The 15,964-nt window shown below is 36.1% G+C and overlaps 1 protein-coding gene and 1 pseudogene across 1 annotated transcript; both read right to left on the minus strand.

Moving 5' to 3' along the window:
- Nucleotides 1–506: 506 nt before the first annotated feature.
- LOC150027525 (uncharacterized) lies at nucleotides 507–5,098 on the minus strand. Its single transcript, XM_090302895.1, has 7 exons — nucleotides 4,879–5,098; nucleotides 4,433–4,606; nucleotides 3,322–3,708; nucleotides 2,249–2,307; nucleotides 2,006–2,086; nucleotides 1,151–1,570; nucleotides 507–527 (listed from the first exon to the last, which is right to left on the minus strand). Exons 1-7 carry the CDS (start codon nucleotides 5,096–5,098, stop codon nucleotides 507–509), a joined length of 1,362 nt encoding a protein of 453 aa, XP_090159021.1.
- Nucleotides 5,099–8,747: 3,649 nt separating this feature from the next.
- Nucleotides 8,748–15,210, minus strand: LOC150027526 (uncharacterized; annotated as a pseudogene).
- Nucleotides 15,211–15,964: the final 754 nt, after the last annotated feature.

Genomic DNA, 15,964 nt, shown 5'->3' on the forward strand with positions numbered 1-15,964 from the left:
GCGACTTGAACATGTATAAAAAAGTTTCTCTGCCACCAGTGGCAGTATTCCAGTCTTCTTGAAGCTTCTTAGCCATGGCTCTAGTGGTTGGCCAAATTCTACACTTTGGTGGGCTTGCATTTGAGTTCGTGCTTGGGTTTCTTCCATCATCCCCTCCCTCTTGAAAAGGATTTTTCCTCAAATCCAATGCTTTTTCTTCTTCATTATTACCTACAAAAGGAGACAAATCAACTAAATTAAAAGTATCATGCACTCCATATTCCGTAGGTAAATCAAGTTTATATGCATTGTTATTGATTTTCTTGAGGACTTGGAAAGGTCCATCACCTCTGGGACTAAGTTTAGACTTTCTCTTAGTTAGAAATCTATCCTTCCTAAGATGAAGCCAAACTAGGTCTCCTTCCTCAAAAATGATTTCTCTCTTCCCCTTATTGTTATGTTTTATATATTTCTCAATTTGTTGTTGTATTTGTTCTTTAACCCTCTCATGCATTTTCTTAACAAATTCAGCTTTTGTAGTTCCTTCCCTATGCACAAAAGTTTGTGGATTAGGAAGGGGTAACAAATCTAAATGAGTAAGAGGATTAAATCCATATACAACTTCAAATGGAGAAATATTAATAGTCTTGTGAAGTACTCTATTGTATGCAAACTCAATATGGGGAAGGTACTCATCCCAAGACTTATGGCTACCCTTCATGACCGCCCTAAGCATAGTAGAAAGAGATCTATTGACTACTTTCGTTTGTCAATCCGTTTGAGGATGACAAGATGTTGAAAATTGAAGCTTAGTGCCAAGTTTCTCCCAAAGGGTTTTCCAAAAATGACTTATGAACTTTGGATCTCTATCCGATACTATGCTCCTAGGTAACCCATGAAGTCTTACCACTTCTCTAAAGAAGAGTTTGGAAACATTTTGAGCATCATCCACCTTGTGGCATGGAATAAAATGTGCCATTTTGCTAAAACGATCCACAACCACAAAAATGGAGTCAAAACCTCTTGCAGTCCTAGGGAGTTCTAGAATAAAATCCATGCTAATGTCTTCCCATGGAGCACTTGCAATAGGTAAAGGAGTATCGAGTCCATGAGGCATTGTTTTAGATTTAGCTTTTAAACATGAAATGCATCTAAAACAATGTCTTTGAACATCTCGTCTCATATTTGGCCAAAAGAATTTTCCTTTTAAAAGATCAAGAGTCTTATCAACTTCCAAGTGGCCCATGAGACCTCCTTCATGAGATTCCTTTACAAGAAGTTTTCTATGTGTTCCTTGGGGTATACAAAGTTTTCCTTCTTTAAAAAGATACCCCTCAGACACATAAAATCCTTCTTGTGCTTTATGTTCACACTTAGCAAAGATGGATGCAAAATCATGATCTTCTTTGTAAAGTTCTCTTATGTTGTCAAATCCAAGAATTTGGGCTCCAAGTTTTGACAAGAGCACATGTCTCCTTGAGAGAGCATCGACCACTATATTTGTACTACCCTTCTTGTATTTGATGACATAAGGAAATTGTTGAAGAAATTCCATCCATTTTGCATGGCGTTTGTTCAACTTATGTTGACCCTTCAAGTATATTAAAGACTCATGATCACTATGAATGACAAATTCTTTAGAAACTAAATAGTGCTCCCAAGTCTTTAAGGCTCTCACAAGTGCATAAAGCTCTTTGTCATAGGTGGGATAGTTAAGGGTGGATCCATGAAGTTTTTCACTAAAATAAGCAATGTGATGCCCTCCTTGCAACAAAACCACACCTATGCCTACTCCCGATGTATCACACTCTAGCTCAAAAGTTTTTGCAAAATTTGGTAAAGCTAGAATGAGTGCATTAGTGAGTTGTGCTTTTAGCCTCTTGAAGGCTTGTTCGTGCTTCTCATTCCAACAAAATGGAGTGTCCTTCTTCACTAACTCATTGAATGGTGAAGCTAGACTTGAGAAGTTAGGCACAAATCTTCTATAAAAGCTTGCTAAACCATGAAAGCTTCTAACATCTCCTACATTTTGTGGTGTTGGCCATTCTTGGATGGCTTTGATTTTCTCGGGGTCAACATGTACCCCATTTTTGTTAACTACAAAACCCAAAAACATTACACTATCAACACAAAAGGTACATTTATCACTATTAGCAAACAAACTATTAACTCTAAGCACTAAGAGAACTTCCCTAAGGTGTCTTAGGTGGTCTTCTAGGCTTTGACTACAGACTAAGATATCATCAAAATAAACTACTATGTATTTACCTATACAATCCCTTAAGACATGATTCATGTACCTCATGAAAGTGCTAGGTGCATTAGTGATGGATATCCAATAGGAGAGGATTTTATTAATGACGGAAGAGGATTTTCACCTACACATTTGAAGTTCTTCCTTCTAGTCTTCTCACAAATTAAAAGAAGTCAAAGAGAAGATCAAGCCTAAAGATAAAGAAGTCTACAAACTCTCAAATAATAGGCTTCATTTTGAATATCTCTCTTTAAGTAGAAAATATATAGAATAGTCTTTAGGAAGGTGCTTAGAGGGAAACATAAGAAACCTCTTTTGTAAAAGCATCCTTAGTTGTAGTTTAGAAATAGTAGAAGCTTAGGGGGGTGTGAACTTAGTAAGGGATGCTAGGGGGAGTGTAGATATGAGTTAGGAGGTGCCAAACTAGGAAGGAAAGTCACACTTCCTTCATGCACTAGTTGGCGCCGAAATTACATGTCATTTAGGGGCACACTTGCATTTGATTAGCTTTGCATTTCAGCACCTTATAGGCTATAAATAAAGGTGCTTAGCTTGTACAAATCAGATTTGGAATTTGAAGTAAGAAAACTCTACTCAATTTGAGAGAGAAATTGGAAGAGCTTTGGTGCCTTCATCAAGTCTTATCTTGGGTGTCTATGGTGAACCTCAAGTGGCGGCAACACACTAATCTTGGAGTATCCACACTCTAAGTGGCGTGATTACTCACCTACTCTTCCATCTCCATAAGTTTTCTATTCTCAAGCTTTGTTTCTTCTTCATGTTCATGTTTTAGTTTACTTGTTCTTCAATTCCATTCGGTATTTTCAGCTGTATTTTCAATTCTGTTCGGCTGTTTCCTTTAATTGGTTGTAATCAATTGTGTTTTCTTCCATTCTTGTTGTTTGATTCAATTTGACAAAACATGGACTTCCATGTGAGCTTTGGTTCGGTGCAAAGTCTTGGTGAGTTCTTGAATTAGAACCTTGATCCAATTCTAATTAAAGTGCCAATTCATGACCAACTGAAGTTGTTCCTAAGAATGTCAAAGAATCATGTATTCTTGCTATTGCATTCACATCAATTAGTGAGACCAAAAGGCATCACTAACCATTCATATAGTCCAAATTTAGTTTTAAAAGCAGTTTTCCACTCATCACCTTCTTTATTTCGAATTTGATGATATCCAGTTTTAAGATCAATTTTGGAAATTATGATGGACCCATGCAATTCATCAAGCATATCGTCTAGTCTTGGAATTGGATGCCTATACTTGATGGTGATGTTATTGATGGCTCTACAATCACAACACATTCTCCACTTGCCATCTTTTTTGGGCACCAACAAGACAGGTATATCACAAGGGCTTAAGCTCTTTTGAACCCAACCTTTCTCCAACAAGTCTTGTACTTGCGATTCTGTCTCCTTAGTTTTCTCAGGATTAGTTCTATAGGCTGGTCTATTTGATAGCTTAAGCTCTTCATCTTTGCGTTTTTGATGTGGAATTGGCGGAAGCATCCATGGATTGTTGGTGGACAAGGCTCTCCTAGGAGTTATGGTAGCCTTGGAGGTGCATGAGAAGTATGAAAGTGAGAGAGGTGAGGCCTACTCTCTTTGGAGGTTTCGGTTTTGGAAGATTAAAGGCCTAAATCCTAAGAGAGTTTAGGCAAGGAGTAAGAATGACACATTTTGGCAGCATTTCATTACTCAAAATAATCTTGAGAATACATGAGGTAGGTTCCTCCTTATATAGGCTTGGAGGACCGGAAATGAAGAGTCAATGGCAATGGAATGCTAGCCAAATGAAATGCAAATGTGACGCCTAAGGAGTTCACATGGAAAGCGTGAACCAAAAGTGACTAATGTGATCCTTTTAGCGCCAAAAATGACCGGCCTAAGTTAGATTAGGAGGTTCTAGAAACCTTAATCTAACTTAGGTTGGTTTTTAGGAACCAAAATTCATCCTAATTACAATTTAAACAATTTTACAAAATTAAAATTCCTATACTACTTTGACAAGAATTTAAAGACTATGCTACGCTTGATTTTGGACCTCTTGGAACATGTAGAGGTAAGTTTCTCTGCCATCAATGGCAGTGTCCCAATCCTTATCAAGCCTCTTAGCCATTGCCCTTGTAGTTGGCCCAATATGTCTTTGTGTTTTGCTCTCCCTTGAAGTGGTGCTTGGCCCTCTTCCATCACTATTGGGTAGACTAGCCCCCGGAACTAAATCAATTTGATGTTCTATACCTCTAAAAGGAGGAAGTCCTATGGGGCCTTCCTTAGAGAATATATCATCAAACTCTTTCAAAAGCTCTTTTACTTGAAGAGGTAAAACACAAGTCTCAAGAAGTGTGGCAATGCATGTAAGTGTTCCTTTACAAATTATAAGGCTTTAAGGTTGTTCAACAAGAAGCATATTTTCAAATGTATTTTCAATTTTTTCGTCTTGTTGAATGACCTTGTGGGAAGGAACACTCTTCTCCCACGCCTTTTGCTCCCTAAGAGCTTTTTGTTTTTCTAATATTTTTTTTTCTTCATCCCTCTTTTGTTTCATTTGTACTTGATCTTTTACCACTTGTGAATGTGATAAAGGATTGAGTATAAATTTCTTTCGTTATGGGTGAAGGTGATCTCATTGGTGATACCATTGTGCATAGTTTTCTTGTCAAATTGCCAAGGTCTACCCAACAAGATGTGACAAGCTTTCATGGGAACTACATCACATAAAACGTTATCCTTGTAGTTGCCCACAAAAAACTCGACTTTCACTTGCTTGTATACAGTTAGTTCCCCATCTTCATTGATCCATTGAATTTTGTAAGGTTTAGGATGAGGGACTAATTGTAGATTTAGCTTTTCAACCATTCTAGTGCTACAACAATTGTAGCAAGAACCACTATCCACAATGAGAGAACAAACATTTTGTAAAACCTTGCATCTTGTATGAAAGATGTTCTCTCTTTGTGTTTCTAAGTTCACGCTAGATTGATTGTTGAGGGTTCTTCTAGTCATCATTAACTCCCCCTCACATGGATATACTCTCTCATTGTTCTCCTCTTCTTTCCCACTAGGTTCGTCATCACAGCTACTATACTCATCTACCCCTTTTAAAAACAAAGTTCTTTGGTTTGGTCATTGAGATTGAACATAACCTCTTCCATAACATTTAAAGCATTTGACATCCCTAGCGCGGATAGGTGGAGTGAGCATATCTTTCCCTACACTTTTGGGAGTTTCTCTTGGTTTTTCCTTAGGTACACTTTCCTCCCTTTTAAACTCTCTTTTTGGTTAAGAGTTAGAGTATGAGCCTTCCCTACGACTTGAAGTTTTCCTCAAATTTTGTTGTTCAACCTTGATACACAATTGAATTAAATCATTCAAGTCTTGGTAGGGTAAGAGTTCAACTCTATCTCTAATATCAAGATTAAGCTCACTTAAGAATCTTGCTATGGTGGTAGGTTCAGACTCCCTAATGGAGGCTCTCATCATATACCACTCCATTTTCTGCCTATATTCCTCTACACTCATGGTCTTTTGTTGGAGTCCTTGGATCTTGTCCATTAACTCCCTATTGTAGTAGGAGGGAATATGGCGGCGTTTTAAGGCTCCCCTAAGATCATTCCAATATTCTATGGGAGAGTCCTTATGAAGACTTTGAGTGGCTAGGGGTACTTTTCTCTCCTCACTTACCCTATGGCAATCAAATAATTTTTCCACCTTCATCTCCCAATCTAAATACACTTCTACGTTTTCTTTTTTATGGAAATGAGGCAAATCTACCCTAACCTCTTTTAGGCTTTCTTTTTCTTGTCTTTCTCTTCTAGTTCGCCTAGGCGATAATTGATAATATTCATTTATCCTAAGACTTTCTTCCCCTAAAGATTCATGATATTTAGAACTAGATGCATGTGAACTTTTTTTTAGATTTGCTAGAGTTTTCATCCCTTTCTTTAGCCATTTTCAGCTCTTTGATTTGTTCCTCATGTTCCAAATATCTACATGAGAGTGATTGAAAATCCTTTGATAATTGTTTTAAAAGAGTTTTAATGGACTTTAGATCACTTTCACTAGAATTAGTAGAATGGGCTGACATGGTTAAAGCTTTGTGTTAAATGCAATTTACCCCAAAAAAGACAAGGAGAGTAATGAAGGTAGCTTTCCAGGAAAGAGAGGTGGATCACTAGGATCTCTTAAGTACCAAGTCTTTCCTTGCCAAAATCTATCCCTCAAGACTTTTCACAAATCTTTTTCTAAGTAATTTACTTAGATCACAATTAAGAACAAAAACACTATTTTATGCAAGAAAAATGCAAAGCAATTAAACAATACAAAGCAAGTAACAAAGCAAAGCAATTAACTAAAACACAATTAAAGATTACTAACTAAAAAGCTTTAAAGCTAGGCATATCCTAAGGTGAGGCTTCTAGACACTTAGAGCCATTGAAGACACACTCACCGTCTAATGTGTAATTATTCCACTAATTAATCAAAGTTTAATGCAATTACAATTCAAAAGAAATACAATAGAAATTGATTTACAAAAGTAAAATTTAGAATTCCTATTCTATGCATTTCTTTTGGTTTTGGTACTCCTTCTTGTTGTGACTCTTTCTATTGGCACCCACTCTTTGTATGTTTTTGTAAACTCACTTGCTGCAACACCCTTGCTCAACCTCTCAAGTTTAGTCAATTTAAATCTTCAAAACAGTACCTACTAAGTAGTAATGGACTCACCACAGAGGTTAATTCCAAACTTAACCAAGCACCACTTTTGAAAGCTTTCACCAACAATAGAGGTCAACAAGTTTAAAGTAAAGAAACAATTCAATTTGAAATAGGACAACAATAAAGGGAGTAATTATATGACACAACTTGAAAGAGTATTGAATGAATATGACAATCAAACAAATAGGGCACTCAACAAAAGGTGGCACACAAATTGAACCTAAGGAATGACACTAGAATTGATTAATAAAACCAAAATAGTATTACTGGAATTTTGAGGCACAAAATGCGTGACTTAAAATATTTATGCTGAGCTGTATATTTTGAATTTGAATTTGAAATTTAAATCACAAGCAGTTCAAGATCTTATAAAAAATTTTGGCGTTGGAATCACACCAAAACAATACACCAATTAATTGTGATAAATTTTTCAAATCTGTTGCCAATTATTGTTTCTGTTCGCGCCAAAATGCACACTTTTTTCATTTGATTTATCATTTTTTTTCTATTTTGAATTTTTGAATTACTTTTTTTTTCTTTTTTTTCTAACACATAAACCTGTTTAGATCCACAATTTCACAATTTTTCTCCAACAAATTTTAATTTGATAAGCAAAAACAGTCAGCACATAATTAAAAACAAAGGAATCCTAATTTTGGAATTAAAAACAGTTTGAAGAAACTTTGAAAACACAATGGAATTGATGTATAAGAATTTCTATGGATCTATCACACAAATATGAACTCAAATCTAATAGAAAGATGCACCAAAGGATCAAACAATTCAGATTAAAAATTGGACTCAAAATAAATCAAGAAACCAAATCAATCAAGAAAAGTACTACTAGGATTTGATGATAATTCTTGGAAACACATGACTTGACATAACATGTATAGATTCATAAAATCAAAAGACTCAAGAACCAAAACAGTTTGCACTGATTGAGTCACAAAGAAATACTCAAATCCTACAAAAACAAAACAGTTTACCACAACACAAATGGATCCTACATAAAATTTGCAATATAGAAGCTCAAGATCAATTTGAACATGATTTCATCGATTGGATTGAACCAAAACAACATCTAAAACAAAATCAAGACTCAAAACAATAAGACAATCAAGAACACTTGAAGAACAACACGGAATTGAAATGAACACAAAATTAAAATCAAGATAAGGCACTTATCTCTTGAAGACCATGGCTTTAGATACCAAATGATGGAAGAGTGCCTTCATGCTTGGAGGATTGTTGGTGATCTTTGCAGAAGCTTAATGGAAGTCTACGGATAAGGCCCTCCTAGGAGGTGTGGTGGCCTTGGAGGTGCATGTTAGGTATGAAATGAGAGTGGTGAGGCCATCTCTCTTTGGTAGGATGAGAATTGAAGATCAATAGTCTAACCTTGGGAGGTTTTTGACAAGTAGTTATATTGGCTCAAATTTGGCAGCAATTTACTATTATATTAATCTTGTGAAAACATGAGTCAAGCCACTCCTTATATAGAAAGTGAGGGTCGGTTTACATCAAAGCAAAAAGAAGGGAAATTCAAACTACACTACTTTGAAGTTGGCGCCTAAATGGAAGCACATGGAAGACATGCTGAAGGATCTAGAACGTGCACTCCTAATGGGCTTGCTTTGGACCGACCTAGGTTTAATTAGAAGTTTAAGAAACCTTAATTTAAACCTAGGTTGGTATTTAGGTACCAATTTTCATTTTAACAAAAAATACAAATGAAATTTCCTATGCTAATTTTGACAAGAATTTAAATGCTACTTTACACTAGAGTCTATGGCGTCTTGAACATGTATAAGAAGGTTTCTCTGCCATCAGTAGCAGTATTCCAGTCTTCTTGAAGCTTCTTAGCCATGGCTATAGTGGTTGGCCAAATTCTACACTTTGGTGGGCTTTCATTTGAGTTGGTGCTTGGGCCTCTTCTATCATCAGCCTTGGCAAGATCTTTGAAAGGAAGGAGCTGAAGATTAAGTTCCTCAAATGCTCGGATAAATCTTGGCAACGAAAGGTCACTGCAATATCAGAATCCAAGGATTTGACCACCTTGACCACAACCTCTTTGTTTGGAAAGCTAAGGGAATATGAGCTTGAGATGAACCAACTTAACGACCAAGAAAATGAAGAAAAGCATGTGAAGAACATTGCTTTCAGAGCTGCTGGTCACAAGGATGGGCAGAATCAAGTGGGTGTAGTGATGGTGAGACTCTCAACTTGCTCACAAGGAAGTTTAGCAAGTTCTTGAAAAAGAACAACCGGGACAAGAATCAACCACCAAACATGTATAATAGTAAGAAAGTGAATGAATTCAATTCTATAAACTATAATTGTTTTGGATGTGGTAAATAGAGTCATATCAAGGCCGATTTTCCAAATAATGAAAGCAAGGAAAGAGGGGCAAGCAAGAAGATTGAAAAGAAGAACAAAGAAAGAAAAGCCTACATAGCTTGGCAAGATAATGATGATTCATCTTCAAGCTCATCATCTAAGGAAGGTGAAGAAGCCAATATGTGTTTGATGGCAAAGGAAGAATCCGAATCAAGTAGTGTAAGTTCAAGCACTTCCATTGATTTTGAAAATTATAGCCAACTTCTTGATTCCTTCAAAGAAGCTCACGAGGAAGCTAATAGGTTGGCCCTTTTGAATAACCGATTGAAAGGTTTAAACAACTGGTTGGAAAATAGAGTCAAGAACTCGGAAGAAGAGTTGAACAATTCAAAAACTGATTTTGAAAACCTAGAAATGATTTATCAAAACTCTTCTTGCAAATGTGATTCTAGCTTTTGTGAAAACTATGAAGCTCTTCAAAAGAAGGTCCTCTATCTTTTAAAATCTGTGGACAAGTTTTCCAAAGGCCAATCAAATCTTGAAATTATTCTTGCATCACAAAAATGTGTTTTTGGAAAGGCTGGACTGGGAATTAACCCAAACGGCAAGAACAAATCAATTTCAAAACCCTTTTCCATTTTTTTTTTTAAAAACAATCGATTGTTTTTTCAAAACGACTGGTTGAAAACTACTTTTACTGCATGAAAACGGGTTATATTGTTAGATTTTGTAGAGTGAGGAGGTTTTCTATTCCCCAAGGTATTTTAAAATGGGTTCTTAAGGTTTCTAAGGTTCCTACTAACATCATTGGACCCAAATTCGTTCGGGGATCAAATCTTGATCCTTGATCTTGTTTCTTGCAGGGTTGACAACAAACTAGCACTTATGATACCTGGACTGTGGTTGTTCTAAAGCACATAAAAAAGAATAAATTCAAGCCTGTCAAATCTACTCCTGAAGCAATAAGGTCATGAGAAATATGGGGATAACAACAAAGGTATTCTTCGGAATTAAGGAAACTTTGGGTTAAAGAAGAAGTGCTCTGGTAAAAACTCATCAAAGTGAGGTCTGTTCTTATGGTTCAGAAGTATGCATCTTACTCATACTCTTGACAAGTCAAAGACTCATGACCCATGTAAAGTAAGTTGTATATTCTCATCCTATGCATGTGCCTCATATGACCAAATGAACATTTAAACATTTTTCTCTTAGTTAAACCTGTTGAGGTTGTCTCTGTGCAAAGGTATGACCGAATTATATTATGCATTTCCCATCACTTTGAAAGATTATTTGTTATGGAAATATTTTCACCTTGCTGTGACAGTAAAACAATCGGTTCAAAGAATATTGGCAAAAGATGGTGTTATATATAATAAGGGCATGGATTAACGAAGATAACCATACCACTATATCTAGGTTTTTAAGTGGTCTCAAACTTGAGATAAGAAAAAAAAGTTGAACTTTTACCTTATAAAGATTTAAATGACTTGATTCAACTTAGCATTAAAGTTGAAAAACAAATTTATAGAAAACAATCAAGTCAAAAACAAAGTTCATACTTTGTATCTTATGACAAGGAAGAGGTCCAAAGAGGGAAAAAGCATATAAAAGAAACATCTTTAGAACCTTCCCAAAACCTACCCAAATACGAGCATATCTCACACACTCAAGCTAGAGAAATTCAACGCGTTAAATGTCTTGGTAAGGGTCATTTAGCATCTCAGTGTTCCAATGAAAGATCTATGATCTTAAGGGACAAAGATGGCAATAGTAGCCAAGAAAAAGAAACTAGTGAGAGTGAAGAAAATGTAAAAATAGAAATAAAAAATCAAGAGAAAGTCCTTATGGACCAATCTGAGGTGTGGGAGAAGAGTGTTCCTTCCCACAAGGTCATTCAGAAAGAAGAAAAATTTGAAAATAAAATTGAAAATATACTTCTATCTGAACAACCTTCAAACCTCCTTTCTTGTAAAGGAACACTTGCATGCACTGCCACACTTGCTGAAATTTGTGAGCTACCTCCTTAAGAGAAAAAGTTTTTAAAAGAATTTAATGATATATTCCCTAAGGAAAATCCCATTGAACTTTCACCTTTTAGGGGTATAGAACATCAAATAGATTTAGTTATAGGGGCTAGTCTACCAAATAGACCAGCTTATGGAACTAATCATTACGAGACTAAGGAGATAGAATTACAATTTCAGGAACTGTTGGAGAAGAGCTGGGTTCGAAAGAGTCTAAATCCTTGTGCAATACCTATTTTGTTGGTGCCAAAGAAAGATGGCAAATGGAGAATGTGTTATGATTGTAGAGCCATCAGTAATGTCACCATCAAATACAGGCATCCAATTCTTAGACTTGATAATATGCTTGATGAATTGCATGGGTCCACTACATTTTTCAAAATTGATCTTAAAAGTGGATATCACCAAATAAGAATCAAAGAGGGTGATGAGTTGAAAACTACTTTTAAGACCAAATTTGGACCATGTGAGTGGTTAGTGAAACCTTTTGGACTCACTAATACACCTAGCACTTTCATAAGGCTTATGCATCATGTCCTTAAGAATTGCATAGGTAAATATGTAGTAGTTTATTTTGAGTATATGTTAAGATATCACCAACAAGTGAAGGTCAAGTTATCTATAGGCATCTACAAAGATAAAATTTTATGTGATGTAGTGCCTAAGGAAACTTGTCATGTCTTATTGAGACGACCATTGCAAATTACTAAAAAGTCCATGAACAATGGTCGTAACAAGACTACCTTCACACATGAAAAAAATAAATATCTTTTTTGTCCTTTAACATCTTTTTGGGTGTTAGATGGTAAAAAAAGATTAAAACATAAAATAAAAACTGAGAAATCACTACCTCTTCTAGAACAAAAAGTAGTGTCTAAAGAGTTTAGTAACAAAAATTTAGAACAAGGGAGGAAAAAACTTAGAAAAGAAAATTTTGTCCTCCTCTCTAAAGAAATCTTGTGAAAAGTTGCCAAAAAATAGAAAAACAAGAGGAATGACAACTTAATAAGATTGATTTTTATACAACTGCTCAAACTAACTCCTTTGCTTTGATTGATGACTCCCAAAGATGGACATTTGATCCTGGAGGATGAGCCTAGTTTTCAAAGCAGGAATAAGGCTGTTGTTCGAGATCAAACCTGTAGAACTGAGGACAGATCCTCTCAAGAAGGAGGGGATGATGGAAACCATCCAGCCACATATATCCACATAATGATGATGAAGAAGAATAATTGGCGTTGAGGACAAATCCTTTTCAAGAGGGAGGAGATGATGGAAGAGGCCCAAGCCCATGATAGAAAAAGCCCAAGCCCAAGCCCAAATACAAGTTCAAGCTTCGGCTCAAGCCCAACAAATAGAAGATCTGGGCCACTAACCATCATTGGAAGTCTCTTTTTGTAATTACTTTTGAGTAGTTTTTAGTAGAACATAAAGGGAGGTGTAAATATAAATATAAGAGGTGCAAATGTATAAAGATAAGTCACACCTTCCATGTGACATAAAAAGAAGGTGTAGGTGTAGATTTAGGAGGTGCCAAAGAAAGAAGCCAAGTCACACTTCTCTTGTGACTAGGAATTGGCGTCCCTCCACTTTCATTTGAATTTTCAGCCCTCTAAACACTAAATAATAGGGTTTGGCTCATGTAATTGCAAGATTAATCATATACTGAATTAATACCAATTTTGTGCCAATATCACTACTTGTCTCCTACCTCTCTAGGATAGACAATTGATCTTCAAACTTTCATTCTACCAAAGTGAGATGGCCTCACCACTCACACTTCATACCTAACCTTCACCTCGAAGGCAACCATCATCTCCTAGGAGAGCCTTGTCCGTGCACATCCATTGAGCTTTCGCAAACTCCACCAACAATTCTCCAAAGGATTAAGGCACCCTTCCATCAGACATGATTCATGAGCCTCATGAAAGTGCTAGGTGCATTAGTGAGACCAAAAGGCATCACTAACCCTTCATATAGTCCAAATTTGGTTTTAAAAGCAGTTTTCCACTCATCACCCTCTTTAATTCCAATTTGGTGATATCCACTTTTAAGATCAATTTTAGAAAATATGATGGACCCATGCAATTCATCAAGCATGTCATCTAGTCTTGGAATTGGATTACTTGATGGTGATGTTCTTCATGGCACTACAATCACAACACATTCTCCACTTGCCATCTTTTTTTGGCACCAACAAGACAAGTACAACACAAGAGCTTAAGCTCTTTTGAACCCAACCCTTCTCCAACAAATCTTGTACTTGTGATTCTATCTCCTTAGTTTCCTCAGGATTAGTTCTATAAGCCGGTCTATTGGGTAGACTAGCCCCCGGAACTAAATCGATTTGATGTTCTATACCTCTAAAAGGAGGAAGTCATATGGGGCCTTCCTTAGAGAATATATCATCAAATTCTTTTAAAAGCTCTTTTACTTGAGGAGGTAAAACACAAGTCTCAAGAAGTGTGACAGTGCATATAAGTGTTCCTTTACAAATTAAAAGGCTTGAAGGTTGTTCAACAAGAAGCATATTTTCAAATGTGTTTTCATCTTTTTATTCTTGTTGAATGACCTTGTGGGAAGGAACACTCTTCTCCCATGCCTTTTGCTCCTTAAGGGCTTTTTGTTTTTTTTTTCTCTTCATCCCTCTTTTGTTTCACTTGTACTTGATCTTTTACCACTTGTGAATGTGATAAAGGATAAAGTAATCTTTATCACTTCTTTTCTTTGTGGGTGAAGGTAATCTCATTGGTTAGACCATTGTGCATAGTTTTCTTATCAAATTGCCAAGGTCTACCCAAAAAAATATGACAAGCTTCCTTGGGAACTACATCACATAAAACTTTATCTTTGTAGTTTCCCACAGAAAACTCGACTTTCACTTGTTTGTCTACAGTTAGTTCCCCATTTTCATTTATCCATTGAAGTTTGTAAGGTTTAGGATGAGGGACTAATTGTAGATTTAGCTTTTCAACCATTCTAGCGCTACAACAATTGCAGCAAGAGCCACTATCCACAATGAGAGAACAAACATTTTCTAAAACTTTGCATCTTGTATGAAAAATGTTCTCTCTTTGTATTTCTAGGTTCACGCTAGATTGATTGTTGAGGGTCCTTCGAATCATCATTAACTCCCCCTCACATGGATATACTCTCTCATTATTCTCCTCCTCTTTTCCACTAGGTTCATCATCATAGCTACTATACTCATCTACCCCTCTTAAGAACAAAGTTCTTTGGTGTGGGCATTGGGCTTGAACATGACCTCTACCATAACATTTAAAGCATTTGACATCCCTAGTACGGATGGGTGGAGTGAGCACATCTTTTCCTACACTCTTGGGAGTTTCACTTGGTTTTTCTTTAGGTATACTTTCCTCCCTTTTATACTCTTTTTTTTGGATAAGAGTTAGAGTATGAGCTTTCCCTACGACTTGAGTTTTTCCTCAAATTTTGTTGTTCAATTTTGATACAAAGTTGAATCAAGTCATTCAAGTCTTGGTAGGGCAAAAGTTCAACTCTATCTCTAATATCAAGGTTAAGCCCACTTAAGAATCTTGCTATGGTGGTGGGTTCAGACTTCCTAATTGAGGCTCTCATAATGTATAATTCCATTTTCTACCTATATTCCTCTACAATCATGGTCTTTTGTTGGAGTCTTTGGAGCTTGTCCATTAACTCCCTATTATAATAGGATGGAATATGGCGGCATCTTAAGGCTCCCTTAAGATCATTCCAATACTCTATGGGAGGGTCCTTATGAAGGTGCCTTTCTTGCTCAAGGGTCGTCCACCAATACATAGCATTGCCTTGAAAACTTAGAGTTGCTAACTGTACTTTTCTTTCTTCACTTACTTTATGGCAAGCAAACAATTGTTCTACCTTCATCTTCCAATCTTGATAAGCTTCTACATTTTCTTTTCCATGGAAATAAGGTAGATCTACGCTAACCTCTTTTGGGCTTTCTTTTCTCTCATTTCTAACTCTCCTAGGGGGTGGTTGATAGTACTCATTAATTCCAAGACTTTGTTCCCCAAAAGATATCCCTAGAGCTAGATGCATGAGAACTTTTTTTAGATTTGGTGTATTAATCTCTTTCTTTAACCATTTTCCACTCATCTTGTATCAAAGCAAATTGAGCATCCCTTTCTTTGAGTTGGGTCTCATGTTGCAATTGTCTATATGAAAGTGCTTGAACGTCTTGTGCTATTTTTTCCAAAAGAGATTTGATAGACTTTCCTTCACTTTCATTAGAATGACAAGAATGAGAAGACATGGTTAAAGCAATGTGTTGTAAGTAATTTACCCCAAAAAAGACAAGGAGAGTAATGAAGGTAGCTTTCCAGAAAAGAGAGGTGGATCACTAGGATCTCTTATGTACCAAGTCTTTCCTTGCCAAAATCTATCCCTCAAGACTTTTCACAAATCTTTTTCTAAGTAATTTACTTAGATCACAATTGAATGAAAAAAATGCAAGAAAAAACATAATTTTATGCAAGAAAAAATGCAAAGCAATTAAACAATGCAAAGCAAGTAAACAATGCAAAGCAATTAACTAAACACAATTAAAGTTTACTAACTAGAAAGCTTTAAAGATAGGCGTATCCTAAGGTGAGGCTTCAAGACACTTAGAGCCATTGAA

Source organism: Phaseolus vulgaris, chromosome 5, assembly GCF_051622355.1.
Source record: "Phaseolus vulgaris cultivar YP4 chromosome 5, ASM5162235v1, whole genome shotgun sequence".
NCBI lineage: Eukaryota > Viridiplantae > Streptophyta > Magnoliopsida > Fabales > Fabaceae > Phaseolus > Phaseolus vulgaris.

Excerpts from the sequence above, each read along its gene's own strand:
- LOC150027525 (XM_090302895.1), bottom strand. The coding sequence starts at position 5,098 with ATGGTTGAAAAGCTAAATCTACAATTAGTCCCTCATCCTAAACCTTAC. Across the intron at positions 2,308-3,321 it reads GTTAGTGATGCCTTTTGGTC|TCACTAATGCACCTAGCACT; the intron begins TCACTAATTGAT and ends ATTGGATATCCA. Across the intron at positions 2,087-2,248 it reads ATGTCTTAAGGGATTGTATA|GGTTTTGTAGTTAACAAAAA; the intron begins GGTAAATACATA and ends GTAATGTTTTTG.